Consider the following 22,522-nt stretch of genomic DNA (forward strand, 5'->3'; position numbering starts at 1 on the left):
AAAATTTATACATTTTGTAAATTAAATTTCGATTATGAATAACTGTTTCTTTCATATTTAAATAACTGCTGACCTGAAAAATTATTGTTTGAAGTGAGCTGTGTTAAGAAGTTTTTACCTTTAACGCTAAAGCAGAAAAAAAGTACTGATGTTTCATGCCGTATTTCATAACCATAAATTATTAAAATGCTAAATATAGGGTATCCGCGCACCTGGAAAATCATGAGTTTCGGTTTTGAACAAAATTTTAACTTAACAATAACTAAAAATTAAAACAATAAAACACATCACCCTGTAACTTGATCCTCTGTCTTAGCTGTGGAGGAGATTCCTCCCCCTATTCTTAAGCTGAAAGTGTCTCGTGCCCACCAGCGAACCCTAAGATCAGATCTGACAACTTGTCACAGCCCCCTGGAAAAGGTTTAGCATGATGCTATTTCATCAAGCTTGGAGCGACTGTATGTTACGTTTCTAGACTGTCACACTTTCGCCCATTTCATGCTCGCACGCGCTCACTCATCCCAACATTCGATATTTGTGAATTACCTTCACAAACGGTGGATCACTTTCTCATACCACCATAGACCATTTCTCCATATCAATTTATTCAATAAAGCCAACGTTGCACCCTGACTGCATTTTTCATAAACTTTTCACTGCACATCGTCACCAATATTCTCTATATGTACCGATTTGTAAGAGATGGTTCAAAATCTGCCGGACATGTAAGCTGTGGTGTCATCATCGCTGATGATAAATTTAGCTATAAAATCCCAGTTATTTTCTCCGTCTTCACTGCGACAGCTATTCTTATAGCATTACAACTAATTTCCTCACTCCTTACTCGGAAGTATTGCCTATCTCCGATAGTATGAACGTTTTGAGCCAACTAGTAAAGTTTCACTGATACTCATCCAATTTTATGTTTCTTTATTCATTTGTTAATCACTCTTCAGAGGAAGGGCTTTGGGTATTTATTCTGCTGGGTACCGAGTCATGTTCGTATTCCAGGGAATGAACTGACTCATCTCCACGATCTGTCACATCTGTCTCAACATGTCCAAAACTTTCTCTGCCATGAAACTAAATGCTCATATGTTTGTAACATCATTATGGCAACAACCTCAAGGTTTTTAATAAATTGCATAGGATTAAATCTGATTTAGGCAATTCGTCAGTGCTGCCAGTGCTGATATAAAGCTAACCCGCCTCCGAATGGGTCACACCCGGTTAACATGCCTCCATTTACTGTTTGGAGAGCCTCTTCCTTAATGCCATACTTCTAACGTTCCTCTCACAATTCATCATATTTTAATAACGTGTCCATGTTTTGACCAACATGATTTAACGTTTCTTGGGAATTCTATTTTACGCATGCAAGATTTGTAGGGTGACATTCAACATCCTAACATTTTGCGTATTTACGTGCTATTAATATTTTAACTGTATATAAATGTTTTAACACATCTACAATTTTTTATACTTTTATAAACATCACCTTCGCACCATTTTACTTAGTGCGTTTTATACTGTATTTATACTTTTAATCTGGTTTTCTTACTAGTTACTTTTTTATCAGTTATAATTGTGCTACAATTAAAATTTAGTATGCACTTAGGCACTAAACTGTTTTATACCATATTGTTTGGTGCAGCGTGTCCTCATTTGGACCATGTGCCACTAAACCCTACACTTAATCAATCAAAGTTAATCGTTCTCTTGCCCCAGATTGAGAAACATTGCTCTAGATGAATGTGCATATTTATAAAATAAACTATATTTATAGCTTACTCTATACATTAGTAATAATTGTACAACAATTAAAATTTTGTATGCACTTAGGGTTTGAACTGTTTTAACGTATTGTTTGGTGCAGCATGTCCTCATTTAGACCTTGTGCCACTAAACCCTACACTCAATCAATCAATGTTAATCGTTCTCTTGCCCCTGATTGAGAAACAATGTTTTAGAATCTAGATGAATGTGCATATTTGTAAAATAAACTATTTATAGCTTACCTCATACTTGGGCTGATGTGTGAGAGTTCTTATTTCTGTTGAACCATAATGAATTCGGACACACGCCATATTTTTGCTTAAATGAAAAAATATGAATCTAATAAAAACTATTTCTTTTTATTACATTTATATCAATTGCGAGTTTTTATGAAAATATGGAAAAAAAATTTTGATCGACATATTTTAAACTATTTGTTTGTTTTTAAAGAAGTAGCGAACTAGATAAAAATTCACTAAACAAATAATTAAGCAACAGAGATACCATCAAAATAGTTTTCAACCCTCTGAATTGACTTTTTATCGTTTACAAAAATAACGTATAAAAGTTTTTTGATGTTCTCTAGGCATTTAATTTTTATTTAAAATGTATAGAAATTAAATGATATAAGCATTATTTTATAGTTTTCGGAATTTAAAAGAAACTTTTGAGACTGTTTTTAGAAGTGCAGCCGACATTGAAACTATTCAATTATTAAATTTCAAACTAATGTTTCACAATTATTCTACANTAGGCATTTAATTTTTATTTAAAATGTATAGAAATTAAATGATATAAGCATTATTTTATAGTTTTCGGAATTTAAAAGAAACTTTTGAGACTGTTTTTAGAAGTACAGCCGACATTGAAACTATTCAATTATTAAATTTCAAACGAATGTTTCACAATTATTCTACAAAGTATGAATTTTGATATTAATTTATTTTCATTGGGAGTGTAATTGACAATATTTCGAAATACTCACTTCATTTCTTCTCCAGTATTAAAAACTTGATTGATTCCCATCCTTTCATAAAACGAAGACTTCTGAAAACGTGAACATAAAAATTTATATATAGTTTACATAATTCTTCACAATAAATAACTATAGTTAAGGTTGAATTTGAACTAGCCTCTCGTAATGGTTCTTTATCTGTGGCCACATTTTGGAATTCCACTTTTCTGAAATATGCGAAAAATAAAATAAGATTGAATAGAATCATGTGTTATGTCATTATAATGATCATGTGAATATATATATAAAAATTAATCAAAAATTTAACTTAAAATCCATTTTCCCAAGTAAACAATAAATATAGTTACTATTTTTATTATTTTTGTAGGAAAATAACATGTATTTCATACAAATCGATTCACAATTGACCAATATTGTTAAAGTCAGCTTTAAGGTAATTCCCTAATGGTAAAGTGCGAAAGCAGAAATTTTTTAAATCAAATTTTTATTCGACCATAACGTAACATTTCTCTCTGGCCTTTTATGTAGTTTAAATTATTTATATGTATTGGAGAACGAAATTCTAATTTATCATAGTATTATTTGGTTAGCTTTGTTACCATTTGAAAAAAAATATCTGAAATTACGGAAATTTCACAGGTGTTGAGAAGAATGACATTATTTTTTCCTAAAAGTGATATAAAAGATAATTGAGCCAGTTATTTAGATAATACAAATGTTTTAACATTTTGTCATAAAAACCTTTTTTTTTCTAAAAATAAAAAAAGCATTTTAGAATTGCGACAGCACAAGGCGAAAAAATGTTTAACACTAATAAAAAAGAACTATACCCTGCAATTAAGAATGTGCTTAAGTCGCATTTTAAATCATTTGTGTAGCATTCAGATGTGCCTATGGTATGCATATATCTGGCATGCCTCAATAACTTCTCACAAATTATCTAGCATACATTGACTATTTGAACTTAATACTCACTTGCACGCCATTGGGCAAAGTGGGTTGCATGCATTGAAAACTTCATCTTCGACAACTTTTAGACACTTTTCTAAAAATAAAGCATAATTTTTGGTTATTGTTTGCTCCTTTTTATATTTAAAATTGTTTAATGGTTCAAAAACAGCACATTCCAAAAGTTATTCTTACTTTGGTAATTAGACTGGCATGGTGTAGCACTATACATTAGAGACAGACGTCGGTACGTGCAACCACATTTCTTTTCCGTTTGCGTTTTGTAACACTCTAATAGGCAATTCTAAAATATATACAGGGTGGCTATTTTGTGGAATTAAAATTTTTACAATACTTTGTAGCAAAACATTTTTTTCATATCCACGAAGAAAATAATGGTCAATGAATATGTACCTTGAAACTATATTTTGTGTAAACTTAATTTGTTAGCATGTTAGTTATATGTAATGTGGTCTTTTGTTGGCCTGAATTAACAAACTGCTCTGTTCTCATCTTATATTTAAAGATAATAGACACCCTTAGTTTCAATGAAGAAGTGCGAAATAAATACAGAGACTCCTTAAGACAGAATCGTCCCTTTTTTTTCTTCTTACATACTAGAAGTTTTTGGTAATTAAATGGTCCTCCCTCACGAACACGACACAAATAAAATTTTATACGCATGCTTTTTGTGTTTGGTTATCTTAAACTCGTCGCTTTGTGGCTCCCCATTGATTAGCCTGATACTGTGGAATTTTTATTAAAGGCGTCTCAATCGAGTAAAAATTAAGCGTAGATTCTGCTTTTTGCTGTTTCTTTTGGTTCAACTGTAAAATAATGAAGAAAGAAAGAAATTTTCCCAATATATTTCGATACCAGACCGAGAAGTCGAAAAATTAATAAAGCTTATGATTCGTAGTAAAATTATAATTGATGATTACGATTTGCAACAAAAGAGTATAATTTTTTTTTTATGCATCCGAATTGGAGAAGATTGAAAAGTAATTTGTATTCACTCAGCTGTGAAGAGAGGGAAATTTTTTTGTTTTCAAATTAAAATTTATTGCTTGGTTATTTTTATAATCCTTGTGTTTCTGAGACTTATATGAATTTTTTTTTATTTAATCCGAGTCCATAATGTTGACTAAACGCTAAGTTACATAATAGTCCTTGATTCTTGTGGTAGAAATTAAAAGAAAAATATACGTAAAATATACATAATACAGCGTAGGAAAACAAAAACTTTATTGTATCAAGCCTTTTTACACTTTCCCATTAAAATTTAACAGCATTGATTTAAAAACCCAACTACAACGATATATATACTCTGCTTATAAGTATTTGGTCACCCATGTATATCGGCGGTGGTGGAATTATGGTCTATGTCAGGGGTTTCCAACTTACATGAGGCCGGGGGCCACAATTTAAAACACAAATCAAATGGCGGGCCGCAACTTTAGCAAAGCTTTATGTAGGACTCTTTTATGTTTGAAGGAACATTAAATATTATTGTCAGATTTTTACCAAGTTGTACAAAACAAAAGTATTGAATTACAAATTAAAATAAGAAGTAGATTTTTAAAAATATTTAATTGTTATTAATAATATATTTAAAAATATTAAATAAATAATAAAAATTCGGGCTACAATCATTTTAATGTGCACCTATGTATTAAACAATTAATGTGCAACAGACATCAAATTGTTAAGATATAAAACTTCAAAAAGATTGGTATTAAAACTTACATAGTAGCACGCAAAATGTTCAATGAGAAAATTGAGGCTTGTCTGCAGCAACCACCACAGAATAGATATTTACATTTAAAATTTACAAATGTGTCTGTAAATATTTTCGTCCTAAATGAGTGGTTTCAAAAAGTTAAATCGGAGAATTTCTTCGAGAAAATTTCTGATACGCACATGCTAAATTATATTCACAAAATACAAAAAAATGAAATAAAAAAGAGCAACATACACAATTATTTTTGTATTTGTATAAATATTTTCTTGGATGCAAAACCTGAGAAATTTTTTTTTGTACCGTTGGTATGTTAAATTTCACAGAAACGAATAAATAAGGTTTTTATTAACGAGAAAAGTTTTTTAAACCCATATAGATTTTATACGAAAATTGTCCGTTAGATAATTGATAACTAATATATTTTAGTTTTTGGCCTCAAAAAAAGGCCCCGCGGGCCGGATGCGGACCCCGGGTCGCCAGTTGGACACCCCTGGTCTATGTTATAGACTGGGGATCTTCGTACAAATTCATAGTAAGTTCAACGGTTACACCTACGGTATTATTTGTTGTGGCAGTTTTATAGATGGGATTCTTGTTACTTTTTGAACGATATCGCTAGCTTTTATGTTGTAAAGTGCGCAATAGATTACTAAGGTGGTTGGTACCCTGTTTCTACTAGTAGGTTAGGAAAGCTTAAAGTTGCCAGTGGAAACAAGTTATAACTGAATGAACTGGCTTGCATTGAGTCAAAACCTAAATTTATCAACCAATTACCTTTTGACTCATTTTTGCTCCTGTTCGAATTTCCCTTTCTTCTTCATAATTCCTACATTTTGTTTGATAGGGACTCTCCAACAACTTCGTCATAACCTGTAAAATTATCCTTTGATTACTGGATCTTTTGAATAATACAAAACCAAACTCTATTTTTCAGTTTCTAGAAGAAAAAAAAATTCTGAAAATAAGGAAAAAATACGCTGCATATTAAAAGAGACTTTTTTTTTCTTCCTTTTAAAAAAAATCGAATTAAAGAAATGACATTACACATTTAATAATATATTTTAAAATTTTTCCTTACTTCTGATTATTCAATTTCATTTTATGTTAATTTCTTTTCGTTTTTCAAATAATGTATTCTTAAGTTGCATTTTAAAATTTTTTAGTTTACTGAGAGAGTGGCTGTAGCCCAGTGCTAAGAGAATCTGGCTCCAGTTCGGAGGTGCCAGCGTTTGATCCTAGACTCCGCTGGCCCATCGAGTACACGCGGTTATAAGTACTCGCAAAATCTGTGGAATCGAAAGTCCTGTGCGTCGATAGCGGTACCATGGGTAAAGGGATCTAAGGAATTTTTCCTATCTATGTCTCAATTGAGGAGGTGGCCTTTTAAATGAGTGGTGCTGTCGTCTATCTGTGGGGTTTTGAATTAAGACTTACTTTCACCGTTGCGGTGCTCTTTCGTTAAACGAAAGGCGTACCCTCCTGACTTAATTCACAAATGGCCATTGGCTTGTCCATGTTTTATTAGAAACAACAACGATTTTCTGAGTTAACTTTTTTTGTTGTTTTTCATAGGAACCGATGTATATATAGAATTGAAAATAATGATCGCATAAAATTTTTAAATTTCAGATCAAGATTAAGTTTATTTAATATTTTTTTTCAACCATCTAAATTTTATAGTTTAAAAGGTCTTTTTTTTATTTAACAAAAAAACAAACGAGTTCGTTTATGTATGTAAATAGAATTATTTGCTTAAATTGTTTTTGAATTGATATTGAATATTAGTGCCCAGTTGTAAAACTATATTGAAAAATAATTCTTTTTAAATTTTTTTTTTGCTTGAGTGGTTTCAATTTCAAACTTTTAAATGTGCTTACGTAAGAAACATGAATAGAAACTAATTTATTTTAGTAAAAGCAAATAAATAAAGTAAAAATAGGCAGACAAATTTATTTTAGTAAAAATGTAATAAATGGAAAAGCTTTCATATCCACTAGTTACAATGAGACTCTCTCACCGAAAAACGTTTAACGAGCACATTGTATCTGAAAATAGCTCTTGCATCTCTCAGATAGAACGTGCCTGATGAAAGGGAGTGCAAGCTTTCATTCGGTCTAATATGAATGCTAAATAAAATAAAGCTGAAAATTAAACTTACTTTTTGAATTCCGTAAGAGTAGAAGGCCCCTGCTTCTAGACTTGCAGCGTCATACGTTGGATTTGGAACTATGTCATTGGCATGTATAACCATTTTTACACGACCGGAAGGGGTGTCTGTCATGTTACTGTAATTATCTACGTCCATGTTTAGACACAACAAGAGCTCTACGAAATAAAATCCAGTGTTCAGCATATTCTTTAGTATTATAGAATTTATATGGTTGCTTTGAAGCTTTTATAGAAATTGAGATACAGTACTTTCACCGAATTTTTACATGCGTAAGTTTCGTGCCAACTCTGTAGTAAGCACGTTATTCCCTAGCAATTGCATTGCGTTGTGTTCTGTTTTCATGTAAACGATGTTTTCAGAACGGTTTATGTAAATATTTCACAAAAATGACGATTTAATCGCTTTTTGTGGATTACTTAGTTTTGACTAATCAATAACGTGGAAAATCGGTTCTCCCCGAGAGTTATTACAGAGCGAAGGTGGATCATGCTGTGGAAAAAGGGTTCTCGTTCAAGCACTTTCATTTCCCCCCAGAATCAACTTTTATGGACATAAGCCGTTTTTCCCTTTTAACCTTTGTAAGGATAACAATTTATTACTCATATTTTCTCCCATAACACATTTTTTGCTTATATTTTTATAGATAAATGGTTTTGATGACGATTGCCCGATTATAGTGTTCAAATGTTGTTATAAAAATGTATTCAATTTAAAGTTGCATCAAGATTCAGCGGTTTTTACAGCTGAAAGCTGGGCTATTCTGTAAGTGGTTATCAAAAGTGGATAATTGATACGGACTCGCTTAGCTTTGTATCTTGTGTTTCTCACATTGGGAAAAATCCCATAATTCCTAGAATTCAAAGTTACGTTTCACATTTACAAGACAAATGATATAGAATTTACTTTTATTGGATACCTTCACTTACCATTTGGTCCCGGAAACCCTTTTTTTTTGTTGGATACCTTTTTGGTGCCGGGAATAACCGTGCCGATATTTTAGCTAAAACAACTCAAAATTTCAGCAGTATTCTCCTAGAACCTTTAGATGTTAAATAAATTTGCAAATCTTCAGTAGAGCAGACCTTTAAAGAACACTGAAATCCATTAATCTATTATAAACTACATGAAATTTAATCTAGCCTTGTTATCTGTAAAACAATATCTTCTAATCGCAAAACCTAGATTTTAGTTAATAGACTGCGCATCGGTCATTCCCGTTTTACCCATAAGCATTTACTGAAAGCTGAATATACACCCAGTTGTTCTCTGTGTCGTGTCGACAGTACTATTAAACATATTTTAGCCGACTGTAAACGATTCAAGCATTTGAGGAACAAACTTTTCAGTTGCTTTTATCCTGATCTTTTATCCTCACTTGGTGATCCTATACATCACAATTTTATCCAGTTTATTGAAACAATAGGACTATATCCATTACGCTAAAAATAATAAATAAAACAATAACTCTTAAACCTAGTGTCTGGCTCAATATAGCCATTTCTGGCACTTGTGCCAATAAACTTCAACCTACCAAAGTGAGAAAAAAAAACATAACTGTTTGGTAATGATTTAAGAAAAAAAAAGAAACTTTCTGAAACTGTTAATTAAATAAAGCCATAATAAGGGATATATTTTATATCGAGTGAAAAAGGAATGGCGTATTGTTGAATATTTCAAATTATTTTAAGAAGAAATTTAGCTGATGGAATGATCAGATGAAATTTAGCTATATTTTTTGCAAGTGTTTTATATGGCTCGTTGTTGTCTATAATATATATTTTATTTACATTTGATTTTTATAATATTAATTTTAATTTATATTTAATTTTATTATTAATTTTATAATTAATTTTATATTGTTTTTATAATTAGTGTTTTTCAATGGTCGTAAACTAAGTTTTTGTCCTTTTAAACTTACCTGAAGCTTTTCCAGTAACTGGATTGAATAGAACAGCAGGTTTCACTTCTTGTTGCTCACCCCAACGAGAATTAAATGTAAAACAGTTTGTAAATTCGTAATCGTAATATTCCGCAAACCTGAAAATATTATTAAGAAATATCCGTTAAAACTGAAAAGGTATTAATATATTTAGGAAAAAAAAGTATACTTTTTATTAAGTACTTCGGAACTTGATAACTTTAAATATAACGATAATTGTTCGAAATTATGAGTTACAGACGAATGTCCAATTAATTTTCCTAATCGTAACATTTTTTTTAAAACCTTATTTCGGGACATTAAAGTTGAAATATATCACTACCACGTTAGTCAAACCTGGCGTTTTGCTAACAACTAACGAGTATTAATTGGAGAAAGAAAATCATATGATAATCTTTATACGTATTTTTAAGGCACTGGGTTTCTTAATTCCATCCAGCTTTTATTAAATATTAATAACATTTCAACGGCACTGAGTTTCTTAATTCTTTCTAGTTTTTGTTAACGACAGCGAGTTTTTACATTCTATCTAACTTTCAAATTTAAGTTCATAGTGCGATGTAACTAACCAAGGTTTTTGTGTCGAAGTTTCCAAACTGTATATACAATGTAAGTTTAAAAGTCTATGAATTTCGAGGATAAGGCAATGAAAAGCCGGGTCCTTGAAGATTTGTAAAATTTACATAATCTTTTTTAGTGAAAAGTGTAAACTAAGTATAAAGATAATTGTTTTAAATTCTGATTTTAATGACGTGAAGAGATCTTACGGTTCTGTGAGAATTGCATCTTCATATTCAGCATACAGGACAAAATCTTTGTACTGGTTTCCTAGTTCAATTCGCTTTTGCCTACTTAATTTATCATATTCCTCTGCATGTCTAACCCGAATTTCCTGAAATAAATAAATAAGTATAACTGAAAACTTTTTGGAAGTTTTTTTCCCAGATACTATAATAGAATAGCAATTGTTCTATTTCCTTTGTCAATTACAGAACGAACGGCGCGAAAAAAATCAATTTTAAAATTCGTTTTTTAGGAACTATTCGATGGATTTCCTTCAAATTTTGTATTTTTCCATGAAAAACTACATTCTTTGAAATGATGTAAAAAATTGCATACCTTACAAATCAAAATTGTTTCGACTATAATTAAATAAAATAACAAAAACATCAATATTTACTAAAATTTATTCTTTGCGCGGAATTATCTTTGCATAAACGAATTTTATAATTGTGTATAAAATTCTTTCAATTCGCTTAAAAAAGTTCTCGAGATACAGCAAAATACGTAAAAAGTAAAATTAACATTAAGTGGTCCAAACTTTGGAGTGCTCTCCTGAACAAACTATTGGAATCATATTTCCCAGATAGCGGCTATCCCCTATATTTTAAGCGTTAGAAATCTGAATCAGTTAAAAAAGGTATTTTATTCAGAGAAAGCACGTTTTTGTGTCTGATTTCCGTAATTAAAAATATCATTTGCATTAGTTAATTAACATATTTGAGTTTATCCCCTCAAACCATTAGTTCTAGAATGTGAAGATTCAATCATTAGATCAAAAGTTATTCAAGGTGTTCTTCATTTTTTTGGACTGTACTTTTTTGAAAACAGTTCTTGGTTTGTGATTGGTCTCAAAATAGTTGTGGTCAGCGATAATTCAGAAGGACAGCTCAAGTGAAGAACTGAAATATACTACCAACATCTCGTAACAGAAATATATTATCAAAGAAAAAAAATTATAAGTGTACTATTTTTGTTCAAAAAAGTTACATTCCTGAGAATATTAAATAATTTCTGAAATAGTTACGAAGTACTTCATTTTTAACATTTCAATATCTATTTACCAGGCTAAACCATATTTTGAATTATAAACGCAAATTGGTTTGCAAACATTAACGAGATTTTATGTTGAACCACGTTTCCGTGGAAATTGAACTGTCATCTTGTAAGTACATTTTGTATTCGCGGGTTGATTTTGTTCAACTTNAAGATTATATGCATATAGTGTAAATAAAATAAGGATTTTAAGAAGTATATAATATTGTATATTTTATATAATTATCAATTATCTTGTGTTGTATTATCAGTGTATCGTTATGCTTTTCTGGGTACTGAGGACAAGGATTATTTAACACATATGTCAGGTTAAGATAAAATCTCGCTGTAATATTCGATTTTAAGATAAGTAAAAAAAATGGCCATTTGACTTTTTTTTTATCGTTTCCTCGTGATGGGGGTGAACAACTTAACGTCAACCCAAATGCTTCCCAAAACTGAGAGCCACTTCAAAATATAGAATCCAGCTCATCTCCAATACACATCAATTATTTGTAACTGATAATATTAATGTTTTTAACAGCTAAAGGTAACAGTTTTGAATATATAATTTTTTTAAAATTTGTTCTTTTTTGTATCATTTTTGATTGTTCAACAATTTTACACGTGACGCAAGAAATTGAGTTATATATGTTTTACAAAATAATATTTTGAAATAATTATTTATGCTTGCAATATGTTTGTGCTAAATGTGAATGCATAAAATTTGTTTTATTCATATTCATCGAAACATTTGTGTAAAGTATTAAGTTTTATTTGTCTTTCTGACTTGGAAATGCCCTTTTGCTTATACTTAATAGACCATCATATGATGTTCAATGTCAATAAAAGACTAATGTTACGCATGTTTTTATTTACTTTTATGTCAGAACTTGATTATTTTTAAAACCACATACTGCTAAATCATAAAAAAAGCCCAATCTAGACAGGTAACCAAGGAGTTTGATTCTATATTCTGGAAAAAAGTTCAACTCTTGTTAAATCAAAGAATAATCGTTTAGAGATTAAAATTTTTTTAAAATTTTGTTGGATTTTGATTGAAATTTTTTTTATTTTTAAGGTATAAATATTTAACTGATAAGGTATTAAGATATAAATTAGGCATTGAGTTACATTAGGTATAAGGTTTAGCTTTATATCTATTTCTAACTTACTTCTAATGTTTCTCCTGGTTTTCGAATACATATGGATGGATTTTCTTTGCACCAAATCTTGTAGCGAACTCTGAAAAAAAAACACAGATTGTTTGATATTTATTAAACAAAAAAAAAAAATGTTCAAAATAATTCTTTATAATTTTTTCATTTTTTTAGAATTATAAATTGATAATTGTAATAATTAATAATTGCTTACATATAATGATAATTTTTTAGTTTTTCCAGAATCTAAAATTAAGTTTATTTCATTAAATTTGCAGTGGCATAAAAATTTACGGAATCCACTGGGAAAATCTGAAAAAGAAGTTTTATTTTATGTATTGAGATAATAATCCACTTGATAACATTTTTAGTGTATGGTTAAGCAATATTTTTTCATATTCTTAGATACAATAACTAATTTAATTTTTAACGATTCAATTTTAATTTTAATAAAAAAATAAACGTAGGAAATTTTCATTTTCGCCAAGCAACATAAAATAGCTTCAGTTTGAGTGATAAACTCGTAGAAAAGAATAGTTTTAAACTATATATTCTTATTAATTGGACTTTAAAACTGATCTTCCCACCTAGATTAAGTTTGTAGAAATCTATCAATAATTGCCAAATTTTGCGTAATTTTTATAATTGTATAATTGTAACCCAATTTGTATAATTTTCAAAATTGCCACAAAAGAAAAAAAAAACAAAGCAGGAATGAAATAACCTTTTCAAGCAATTTCAGTATCGTTTTTGTTGATTAAACAACTCTACAATAGTAAATCTTTTGCTTGACTTTGTAAAATAAAACTTTAAAAGAATAAAATTAAATACATAAACTAGGCATAGCTTCATAATTAAAGTGGTCGTCAAAAGAAATGAAAGTACAAATTTAAAAAAAAAAGCAAAAAACTTCTATTCTATAATGCAATATCTTTGACTGAGGTTTTTTTTTCGTGACACCTTGTAAAACTGTATGCATAAAAGTTTTAATTCGAACAATTCATAACGAAAAGCAAATTTCCAAGTCCAAAGCCGAAGTCTGTCTTCTTGTTTAAACTATAGGAAAGATCATTTATATTTTATGAGTAAAAATTCGAATTTGTTAAAAAAATGTACTTATTCTTAGAAAGTAACGTTTTTGTCTTTTTAACTTCATAATTTTATCAATCGTATATTCTTAATGACTAAAGCTTTCATCTAGAATCATCAAAATTGGCATTGGGTTGTACTTGAAAACTCAATCCATTCATAAGGTAAAAAAAACAAAAAAAAAAAGTTTTTTTTGAAGGTGATTTTTTTTAAAGGTCGTTTATCTTTTGAAGTTACAAGTTCTTGGTGTAGTACAGCCATTTTTGTTTTCTCCACCAAAAAATTAACTAGTTCTTAATTATTAAAAATAACAATAGAATTCAGATACTAGATTTTCAAATACTAGATACTAGATTCGAATACTAGATTTTATTTCATTACTATATTTTGGTTAATACGAATATTTAACGTCTATTGGAAAAATCTTCCCAGCTTCTTTTTTACTCTTAAAAAGTAGTTTTTACAATTGTAATTTACAATAGACATTAAGGAGAAGTTTTTCTATTGTTTAAAGTTTATATCTAAAATTTTTAACATAAAATGTTCTTATTTTATCGGAAAATATACAATAACAGCTGAAAAAACGAGCAGTATTTCATTTCCAACGGTGAATTCGATAATTGTAAGACTTACTTAGAAATAAAAGTCTTAGATAGAAAGAACAACTAAAATAAAAAGACGCTTAATAGACGCTTATTTTAAGTTAAACAGAAAAAAGATACATGGGCGTCGTTGGCGGGGTGGGGACGATGAATATATGCTCTCCTCAATAATTAGAAATCTCTTCAAGTCCCCCCCTCCCCCCAATATTTCTGACTAATAAATAAAATTTTTCATGAATCATCATCGATTTAAATTCATGAGATTTAAAAAAAGAGATAAAAATTTTTACCTAATCTTTCTGCAGATATTTTGCAGAATTAAGAAAGTTTTCTCTGTGAGAGAAATTTAGAGACTGTGAATTTTAGATTCGTCCCTTTCAAAAATTTAAAACCATAAGGTTATCGATATAGTTTTCAAATTTAAAAATTAAGAGAAGACGATACTTTGACCTTGACCCAGTGATCAAATTTAAAAATTAAGAGACGACGATATTTTGACTGTAAATATCTTGAATTATCGACTTTAATTGGAGACTATTCACATAGAAATCTTATTGAATGTCTAAGACGCTGGATGCTTCCAAAACATTTAAATCAACAGGCTTTTAATACCGACCAACTGTTAAGCGCGGTGTAGCCTCCTCTGGCTCTTGCTCAGGAAATTTAAAGAAAAAAAATGAAAAATTGACTAAAAAATTGAATGTGTGCTATGCCCCCCATGAAGGGATAAGAAAAAATACTTTTCTTAATACTTTTTACATTCCTTGAGAAATAACTTTTCAAGTTCGGCTCAGTGCTAGAAGAACTAGAAGTTATGCTGTTATTATATGCTTAAATTTAGAAATGTTTTGACTAATTAAAAGCAAACAAACTTTTATTTTGTTTAAAACTATATTTACTTACGGATTGCTGTTACAAACTGTTACAGCTGGGAAATCAAGCTGTACTTCATTCGCAACATTGAACTCAACCATAGTTGGATAGTTGTAAAAGATACTTAAAAATGTTGAACTTTGATACAAAAATCCACTCAAAATGATAAAACACCCCGCAGTGTTAATAAATTTCTTCCATTTTTCGTTTTTCAACCAAGAAAATTTCTTTTTCCATTCTTTTCGCCTATTAAGCTTTGAATTACGTCTCGATTTCTTATTACTTCTCCATACTGAATTAGTAACAGTATAAACAGAAGGAGTGATTTGGGGTGAAGGGCCAAAACATTTTGATTTTTTAAAATCAAAATTAGGCTCATATGATTCTTCCCAAATAGATTTATTATAGCGTCTTTGTTTCGGTTTATTTGTCATGGCGGATAATGGGGAATTCAGATTTAAAATATATCTTATTAATAAGAACTTCAAGCAAATAATCATCTGAAAAATGTTTGAAATAGTTAACGTTGATTTTATTTTTTTAATATTCGAGTTCTGTTTGCTATTTTGTTAAGATGTTTCTATTATCCTCATTGTAAAATAACGGATTTTAAAAAGCTTTTAATAGAATATAAATATTAAATAAATTTTTTCATGATAACAGTGATTTTACTTAAAATTGCGGTATTTTTCTAAATAAAAATGATTCATATCTTTTAAGGACATTTGCTAAATTTTCAATAAAAGTATTGATTTTAAGAATTTTTCGACTACATATCAATATCGATCAATACACTTAATGATCAATGCACAGTAATATCAAGTTTAAAAGAAAATTCTGAAAAGACACTATTTAATATCAAAAGATGCTATTATCAACCATTATGTATATATAAGTAGCATTGATTTATTAACCTGCTGATGGATGAAATACAAAGCTGTGTATGAATTTCAGATTGAATAAACGAATATCATCATCAATCAAATATATATTATTTCGGCTTCAATAACTACTGCAACGTGCCATATCAGATGCAATAATTCACCTGTTTTACGTATTCATTGTGTAATAAATACATTCTTACGACTGTTTTTATGTTACGGAACATTTATGGTGGAATAGATATGTCTGAAAATGATACCTTCTTTTCTTTTGAGAAAAATAAAAGAAATTTGTCTACTTTTTCTAAGATACGATGTTTTTGAAATAAACGATAGATCTATATTAGCTACACTTTTAGAAAATTTTGACCATTCAGCATTCCTTAAGCTGCATTTCATTATTTTGGCAATAGCTTCATCACTGTATCACAGAATTTCTAACTCTTAAATATTTGATGCAATTATTTTATTGCTCATGTTTCTTCTCACAGCATTTTAAACGTTTTGTTTTCCAACTAATTTTTTTTCAATATCATATTTTAAAACCGTTACTACTGTATTATGGAGTGGCACAAATTCAAATCAAATTTTGCAATAAAATTTTCCAGGTTTATGGCGACTATGGAACAATCATTTACTTACACTTTTTCAACTTTATGTTGCATTTCGAAATCAGTTTTGTTAAGCAAGATATTCCATAATGCCTAATGCTTCTGAGGAAATTCTTACCCTTAAGCAATTGAAGTTAGTAGCTTTTTCAATTTGACAAAATGTTCGCTCTGAGAGTTTCCCGAGAAGCGGTTTCGATAAAAAGAAAAAAAAATCGTGAATTCTGACAATTCATTTTTTGGCTTTAGTGATAAAGTCAATGAAGTTTGTTATTAATATACTTTGACTTTAATCAATCACATTCCTAATTAGTTAAACGTATCGACTGAACAAAGGGTTGATCTCAACGTTAAGTATTTTCTGAAAAAAGAATCTTTTTAACGTTATGAAATTTTATAAATATAGCTGAGAAGTTTGCAGAGCCTTTTCTATTTCTATACGATGATTATATATGCAATAGCAATCGAGCTCGTATTACGACTTACAATAACAATAACTTTAAACTAACCCACTATTCTTTCAAAGAAGTTTGAAATATTTCATTTGATACAAAAATTCATACGTTTTATTTATAACCGTATTCCTCAAATTAAGTATATTTTCCTAAATATCTTCATATCCTTGATAGCATTTATGGCAAAATAGTTGCGTCGGAATGACTATTCTTTCCACTTAAAGAAAAAATAAGTTGTTTACATTTACTACAAAACAATATTTAAAGTTACATTTACTACAATAAATTATTAATCAATAGTTTTTGCGTGTTCTTTTTAAAGTTGACGTATTCGTTTTAGATAGCGATAAAGCCAAATGAATTGCGTTTTTGTTTATTCCAATAAATTAATCTATAAAATTCAATATGCATTTTTCATACTTAGTGCATTGATTAATGAAGAAGATTTTACCGTTATGTATCTATTTAAGATGTAAACAATTTTAATGTACTATGAGAGGGGAGTTTTTTTTTTCTGCATTCTTTATGGGATAATTATTTATTAAAATCCTGAACTTATGAAGGAAATTTTTATGTAAGATGACAATGTTAGTTTGAAACAAAAAAGTATTAAATATAATTCAAATCTTTTCGAGAAAATTAAGTCAATTAACTATTATGCTGTTTTTAAAGCTCAAAAGCCTATGGAATTAAAAATCTATATAAAATATTTGATATTGTTTCTGTTTATAATTTAATTGTATATCCATCTGCTTTTTATACTTTGTTTATATTCTTTCTTTTAGTAAAAAGATTCTGAATAAATCTTTTGACTTCTATTGTTTGAAATATTATTAACAAGCGGAATACCTGTTCTCAGTACGGGGTGAAAACTATCTATAAAGCAGTACTGAACAGCACTGAAAATTCATGAACAAAACTGAACGACGTAGACCAACACAATTAATAGAGCAAAAATAAATCCAATTTTTTTATTTTAATTTTTTGTCCTTGCCTGTAGATTAACGTTATAAAAATTAGTCAAAATACGTTATTAATAATTCATTTCATCAAAATAACGATTAACTGTATTCAATATTGTTAAGAATGTTATTGCTCGAGGCCAACTAATGATGGTTTAAACCAGTGGTTCCCAACCTGGGGGCGATAGAGCTTCTCAAGGGGGCGATAATCCTTAGGGGGGCGATAATCCTTAGGGGGGCGATCAAGGGGCGACAAGTACTCAAAAGATAAAAATTGCTTATAATATTAATAATAAAAGCTATTTGAGATTGAAATTGAAAATATATATGAAACCTATGGTTCTGGTGTAGACAAATAATGATGATAGTTAAAAATTAAAAAAAATTCAAGTGCAGGATCGTTTTCGTCATACGTTTTGGTATCGCNTTTTTTTTAATTAATAAAAATGACAGGATAAATGTGCCTCCTTATTTGCATTACAATTTAAATTAAAATCAAATAACATTGCATATTTTCAGTGTTTGGTTGCTCACAAGCAACACTGAATGGTTTTTTGAACAAAAAGAGAAAGGGGCGATATGTGTCAGCCAACCCCAAGAGGGGGGCGATGGTCCACAAAAGGTTGGGAGCCACTGGTTTAAACTAACTTTTCTCTGGTATTTATCCTGTTCGATGGCCCGCAAAACCTCGATACATATTACTCAGATTGAAACTGTTCAGGATTTATGCAGTTTTATTAAGTGCCAAATTTATTAATTTCTCCTACATTAGTATATTTGGCATTGCTCCAATTATCATTACACCAAAAGTGCCTGTTATCAAAATTAATTAGCACCATTGGCGTCAATTATAGTATGACTATTTTTCATATTTTTGCTGAATGAATCAGTACTGTTTCGCCATCAATTTTGCTTTTTAGTATCGCGTTATAGTTTTGTTTTAATAATATCTATTACCAAAATTAATTAAGTATCATTGTGACTTCAACAGTAGTATGGCGACATTTTACTTTTCTTCTAAATGAGTTAGTACAATTGGTCCATTAACTTTGCTATTTAGTAAATAGTTTATTATTTTTTTAAAATTTTAGTTTTAGTACCTATTACCAAAATTAATCAGGCATCATTGGTTTCAACAATAGTACGGCGAATTATTGCTTTTCTCCTGAAAAAATTTATACAATTTCTCCATTAATTTTTTCTATTTATTTCATAATTTTTTTTATATTTTAGTTATTGTACTTCTCACCAAAATTAATCAAGCGTCATTGGCGTCAATAGCAGTAAGAAGATTTTCTTTAAGCGATTTAGTACTATTTTTTCATTAATCTTGTTTTTAAGTCTGTAAATTAGTTTTTAAAAATTTTAAATACTGGGGATTTTGAATTAATTATAGCTATTCCCAAACCCGAAAAAGATTCTAAAACCTCGAACAATTATAGAGTGATTGCAATGACTAGCTGCCTTTGTAAATTGCTTGAAAAGATAATTAAAACCAGATTTATCCGACTTCTTGAATCTCGAAATATATATCAACCAGAGTGGTTTTAGAAAATTCAGATCAATTATTGACAATATACTTATGCTAGAAACGCAAGTAGAAGATTAGCTTTTCTGAATAAACACCTCGTGACAGTACTATTCGATTTGGAACAAGCTTACGATACGACTTGAAGACATGGTATTTAAATGGACCTAATTAATTAAAATAATACGGGAAACATGTTTTATTTTATTAAAAACTTTTAATTTACAGAACCTTTCAGGTACGCATTAATGCAATTTTATCAGATGATATTAACCAACTGGGAGGAGTCTCACAAGGTAGCATGATTAGCTGACTCTGTTTCTCATAAAAATAAATGAATTTTTATCATCTCTACCAAATACAGAAAATCTTCGGCAACTTTTACCCTGATCTTGAATCCTTGCAGAGTGATCCTTTACTCCACAATCTTATTACGTTTGTCAAAACAATTGGACTATATTCACTGCTTTAAAAATAAAGCATTTTTTTACTTAGTGACTGGCGCAGTATAGCCATATCAGGCTCTTGTGCTAATAAATTTTAATCAACCAACCGACCAACTACTAAATACAGTTGAAGGGGGCGAGTTATTTGTAGATGATTTTAGATTGATTTGCAGAGCCACGTGCATGCGAACTATTGAAGAACAGTTACAACTTTCGATAAACAAGATTTTAAAATGGTCTGATATGAATAGTTTCACTTTTTTATCTAACAAAACTTCTTGCAGTCATTTCCGTCGAAAAAGAGAGATTCACCCTGATCCTGAACTTTACATTAATAACACAGCCTCCCTGTATTAATGTAAAATTCAGAATCAGGGTGAATATGGAATCCCTGTTGTCCTGGAAACAAAATTTTAGGTCTAATCGTGGATTCAAAATTGATATTTGAAGCTCACATACAGAAATTACGGAAATTCTGTTTTGAAAAATTAAATATCTTAAAGGTACTGGCTACTAAATCATGGGGGGCAGACACTATGCTCAAAATATATCATTCTTTAATTCGTTCCAAGTTAGATAATGGTGCTATAGTTTATAGTTCAGGTGGAAAGTCGGTTTAAAAATATTTAGACACTATCCATCATCAGGGACTCAGAATTGCCACAGGAGCTTTCCGTACCTCACCTATCGATAGTTTACATGTTTTACATAACGAACCTTCTCTTAATTTGAGACGAAATAGACTCTCTCTTAACTTTTATTTTCAGATTAAATATCACCTATCGCATCCATTATACTCTCACGCTTTAGCACTATCATGTTCTACTCATTTCAACAACAGACCTTCCTTAATTCCCACTTTTGGATTAAGGATGAAAAACAGCTTGTAACAAAAATAGATTTAGATGATTTTAATGTTTTAGAATCAGCTGAGCTGATTTCTATGTGGAATGACATGCATGTCAAAATTGTTGATATTTCTGAAAACTTGACTAAGGATAAAACACCTGCAGTGATTTATCAACAGTTATTTTATCCCAATTTATGTAACTTTAACGGCTTTTATGTGCTACACACGAATGGATATAAATTCAATAACCATGTTGGTAGTGCGGTTGTGCACAGGGAGTGATATCAGAGAAACTACCTTCAAATTTTCTGTATTTTCCTCGGAATGTTGCGGCTGTATTCTTGCTTTTCAATTTCTTTCAAACCAAATGCACAAGAAATGGTTTATCATTTCTGATTCAAAAAGCTGTATAAAAAATTCTTATAATAAACCTCACTTTAGGATTTGTACGATCGGGGGCTAAAAATTGTCCTTTTATCCATTGTTCAAATTTTAGGTCGATAGAACTAACGGTTTTGGAGTTATAATAGGGAAGCACAGACGAATTCCTCATTTTATTAATATAGATTACAGTAATAATTTAATCTCTAAATGAAATAAATAGGAATATAAGAATAATAATGTACAGGGATTTTTTCCAAATAAATAAATAAAAAAATACCATATCTGTACTCTGTGCCAGAGTCTAGAGTTCAAATTTAAAACTGGCATATTTTATATCTCATCACATTCCAAGTCCACGGCCTAGTAGGTTGAATGGTTACGTGACAAACTGCCGCTTGAGGCTGAATTCTTTTCTTCCTTTCTTTTAATAGAGAGGTTCTGAATAAATCTACTGATGGCAAATATTTTAATTACAGTAATAATTAGCCATCTTTAAATGAAATAATAAGGGACATAATAATAATCAACTCAGCTTTTCATCCCTTCAGTGGGTCGATAAATGAGAACCAAGCATGCCTGGGAACTAAACACTGGGGGTTCCGCTTTCGGCTGACCATCTAACCGGAGCATCTGATCCTGCAACCCCAGAGCCCAAGGTCAAGAAAACTGAGATGGGCACAGTAGTCCTTGGCTCTCTATGGGCTGTCGCGCCACTGAGTTTGATAATAATCAACATTCATTTTTACGAAAGAATAAAAGAGGAAAAAGAAATCTTTAAAGTTTAATTATAACAGATACTCTGCATTTTCCATCTCTGTGAAATCCAATAATAAAGTATCCCTTTTGTTTAAACTTTGTAACTAATCAAACACTTTTTGAAACTGGTGAAAAGGCAACAGGTTAAATCAAACCCAGTTTCAACTAAATACTTTTTAAAACTGTTAAAATAGAAAAAAAAATGCAAACTTTAAAATTTTATTTTAAAAACAATTGCCATTAAAACTTTTATTTATGACAATCAATGTTTATTTTAATGAATGATTGAATTATTGCAGTTAAATTTTCAGGTAATGCCTAATAAGTAAGAAACTACAATAAATAAAATAAAATAATATATATTTGAACTAATAAAAAAAATATATATTTGAACTTATAACAGTTCTTTAGAAAAAAAAACTTATCAAAATAAAAGTGATTTACAACCAAAATCAAATCCCGAGTAGCACACCTCTGCACCATTAATGAAGTGAAAGCTGTTTATAAAGTGGGCTCGAATAAATCAAACGCGTTTTTCTTGGTTTTGACTGTTTTTATTCGTT

At 29.7% G+C, this 22,522-nt stretch overlaps 1 protein-coding gene across 1 annotated transcript; it reads right to left on the minus strand.

Moving 5' to 3' along the window:
- Positions 1 to 945: 945 nt before the first annotated feature.
- LOC139426494 (FMRFamide-activated amiloride-sensitive sodium channel-like) lies at positions 946 to 15,523 on the minus strand. Its single transcript, XM_071185614.1, has 8 exons — positions 15,120 to 15,523; positions 12,541 to 12,610; positions 10,318 to 10,442; positions 9,530 to 9,648; positions 7,600 to 7,766; positions 6,216 to 6,311; positions 2,762 to 2,823; positions 946 to 1,072 (listed from the first exon to the last, which is right to left on the minus strand). Exons 1-8 carry the CDS (start codon positions 15,521 to 15,523, stop codon positions 946 to 948), a joined length of 1,170 nt encoding a protein of 389 aa, XP_071041715.1.
- Positions 15,524 to 22,522: the final 6,999 nt, after the last annotated feature.

The sequence above is a fragment of the Parasteatoda tepidariorum genome, chromosome 1 (genome assembly GCF_043381705.1).
Source record: "Parasteatoda tepidariorum isolate YZ-2023 chromosome 1, CAS_Ptep_4.0, whole genome shotgun sequence".
Classification (NCBI taxonomy): Eukaryota; Metazoa; Arthropoda; class Arachnida; order Araneae; family Theridiidae; genus Parasteatoda; species Parasteatoda tepidariorum.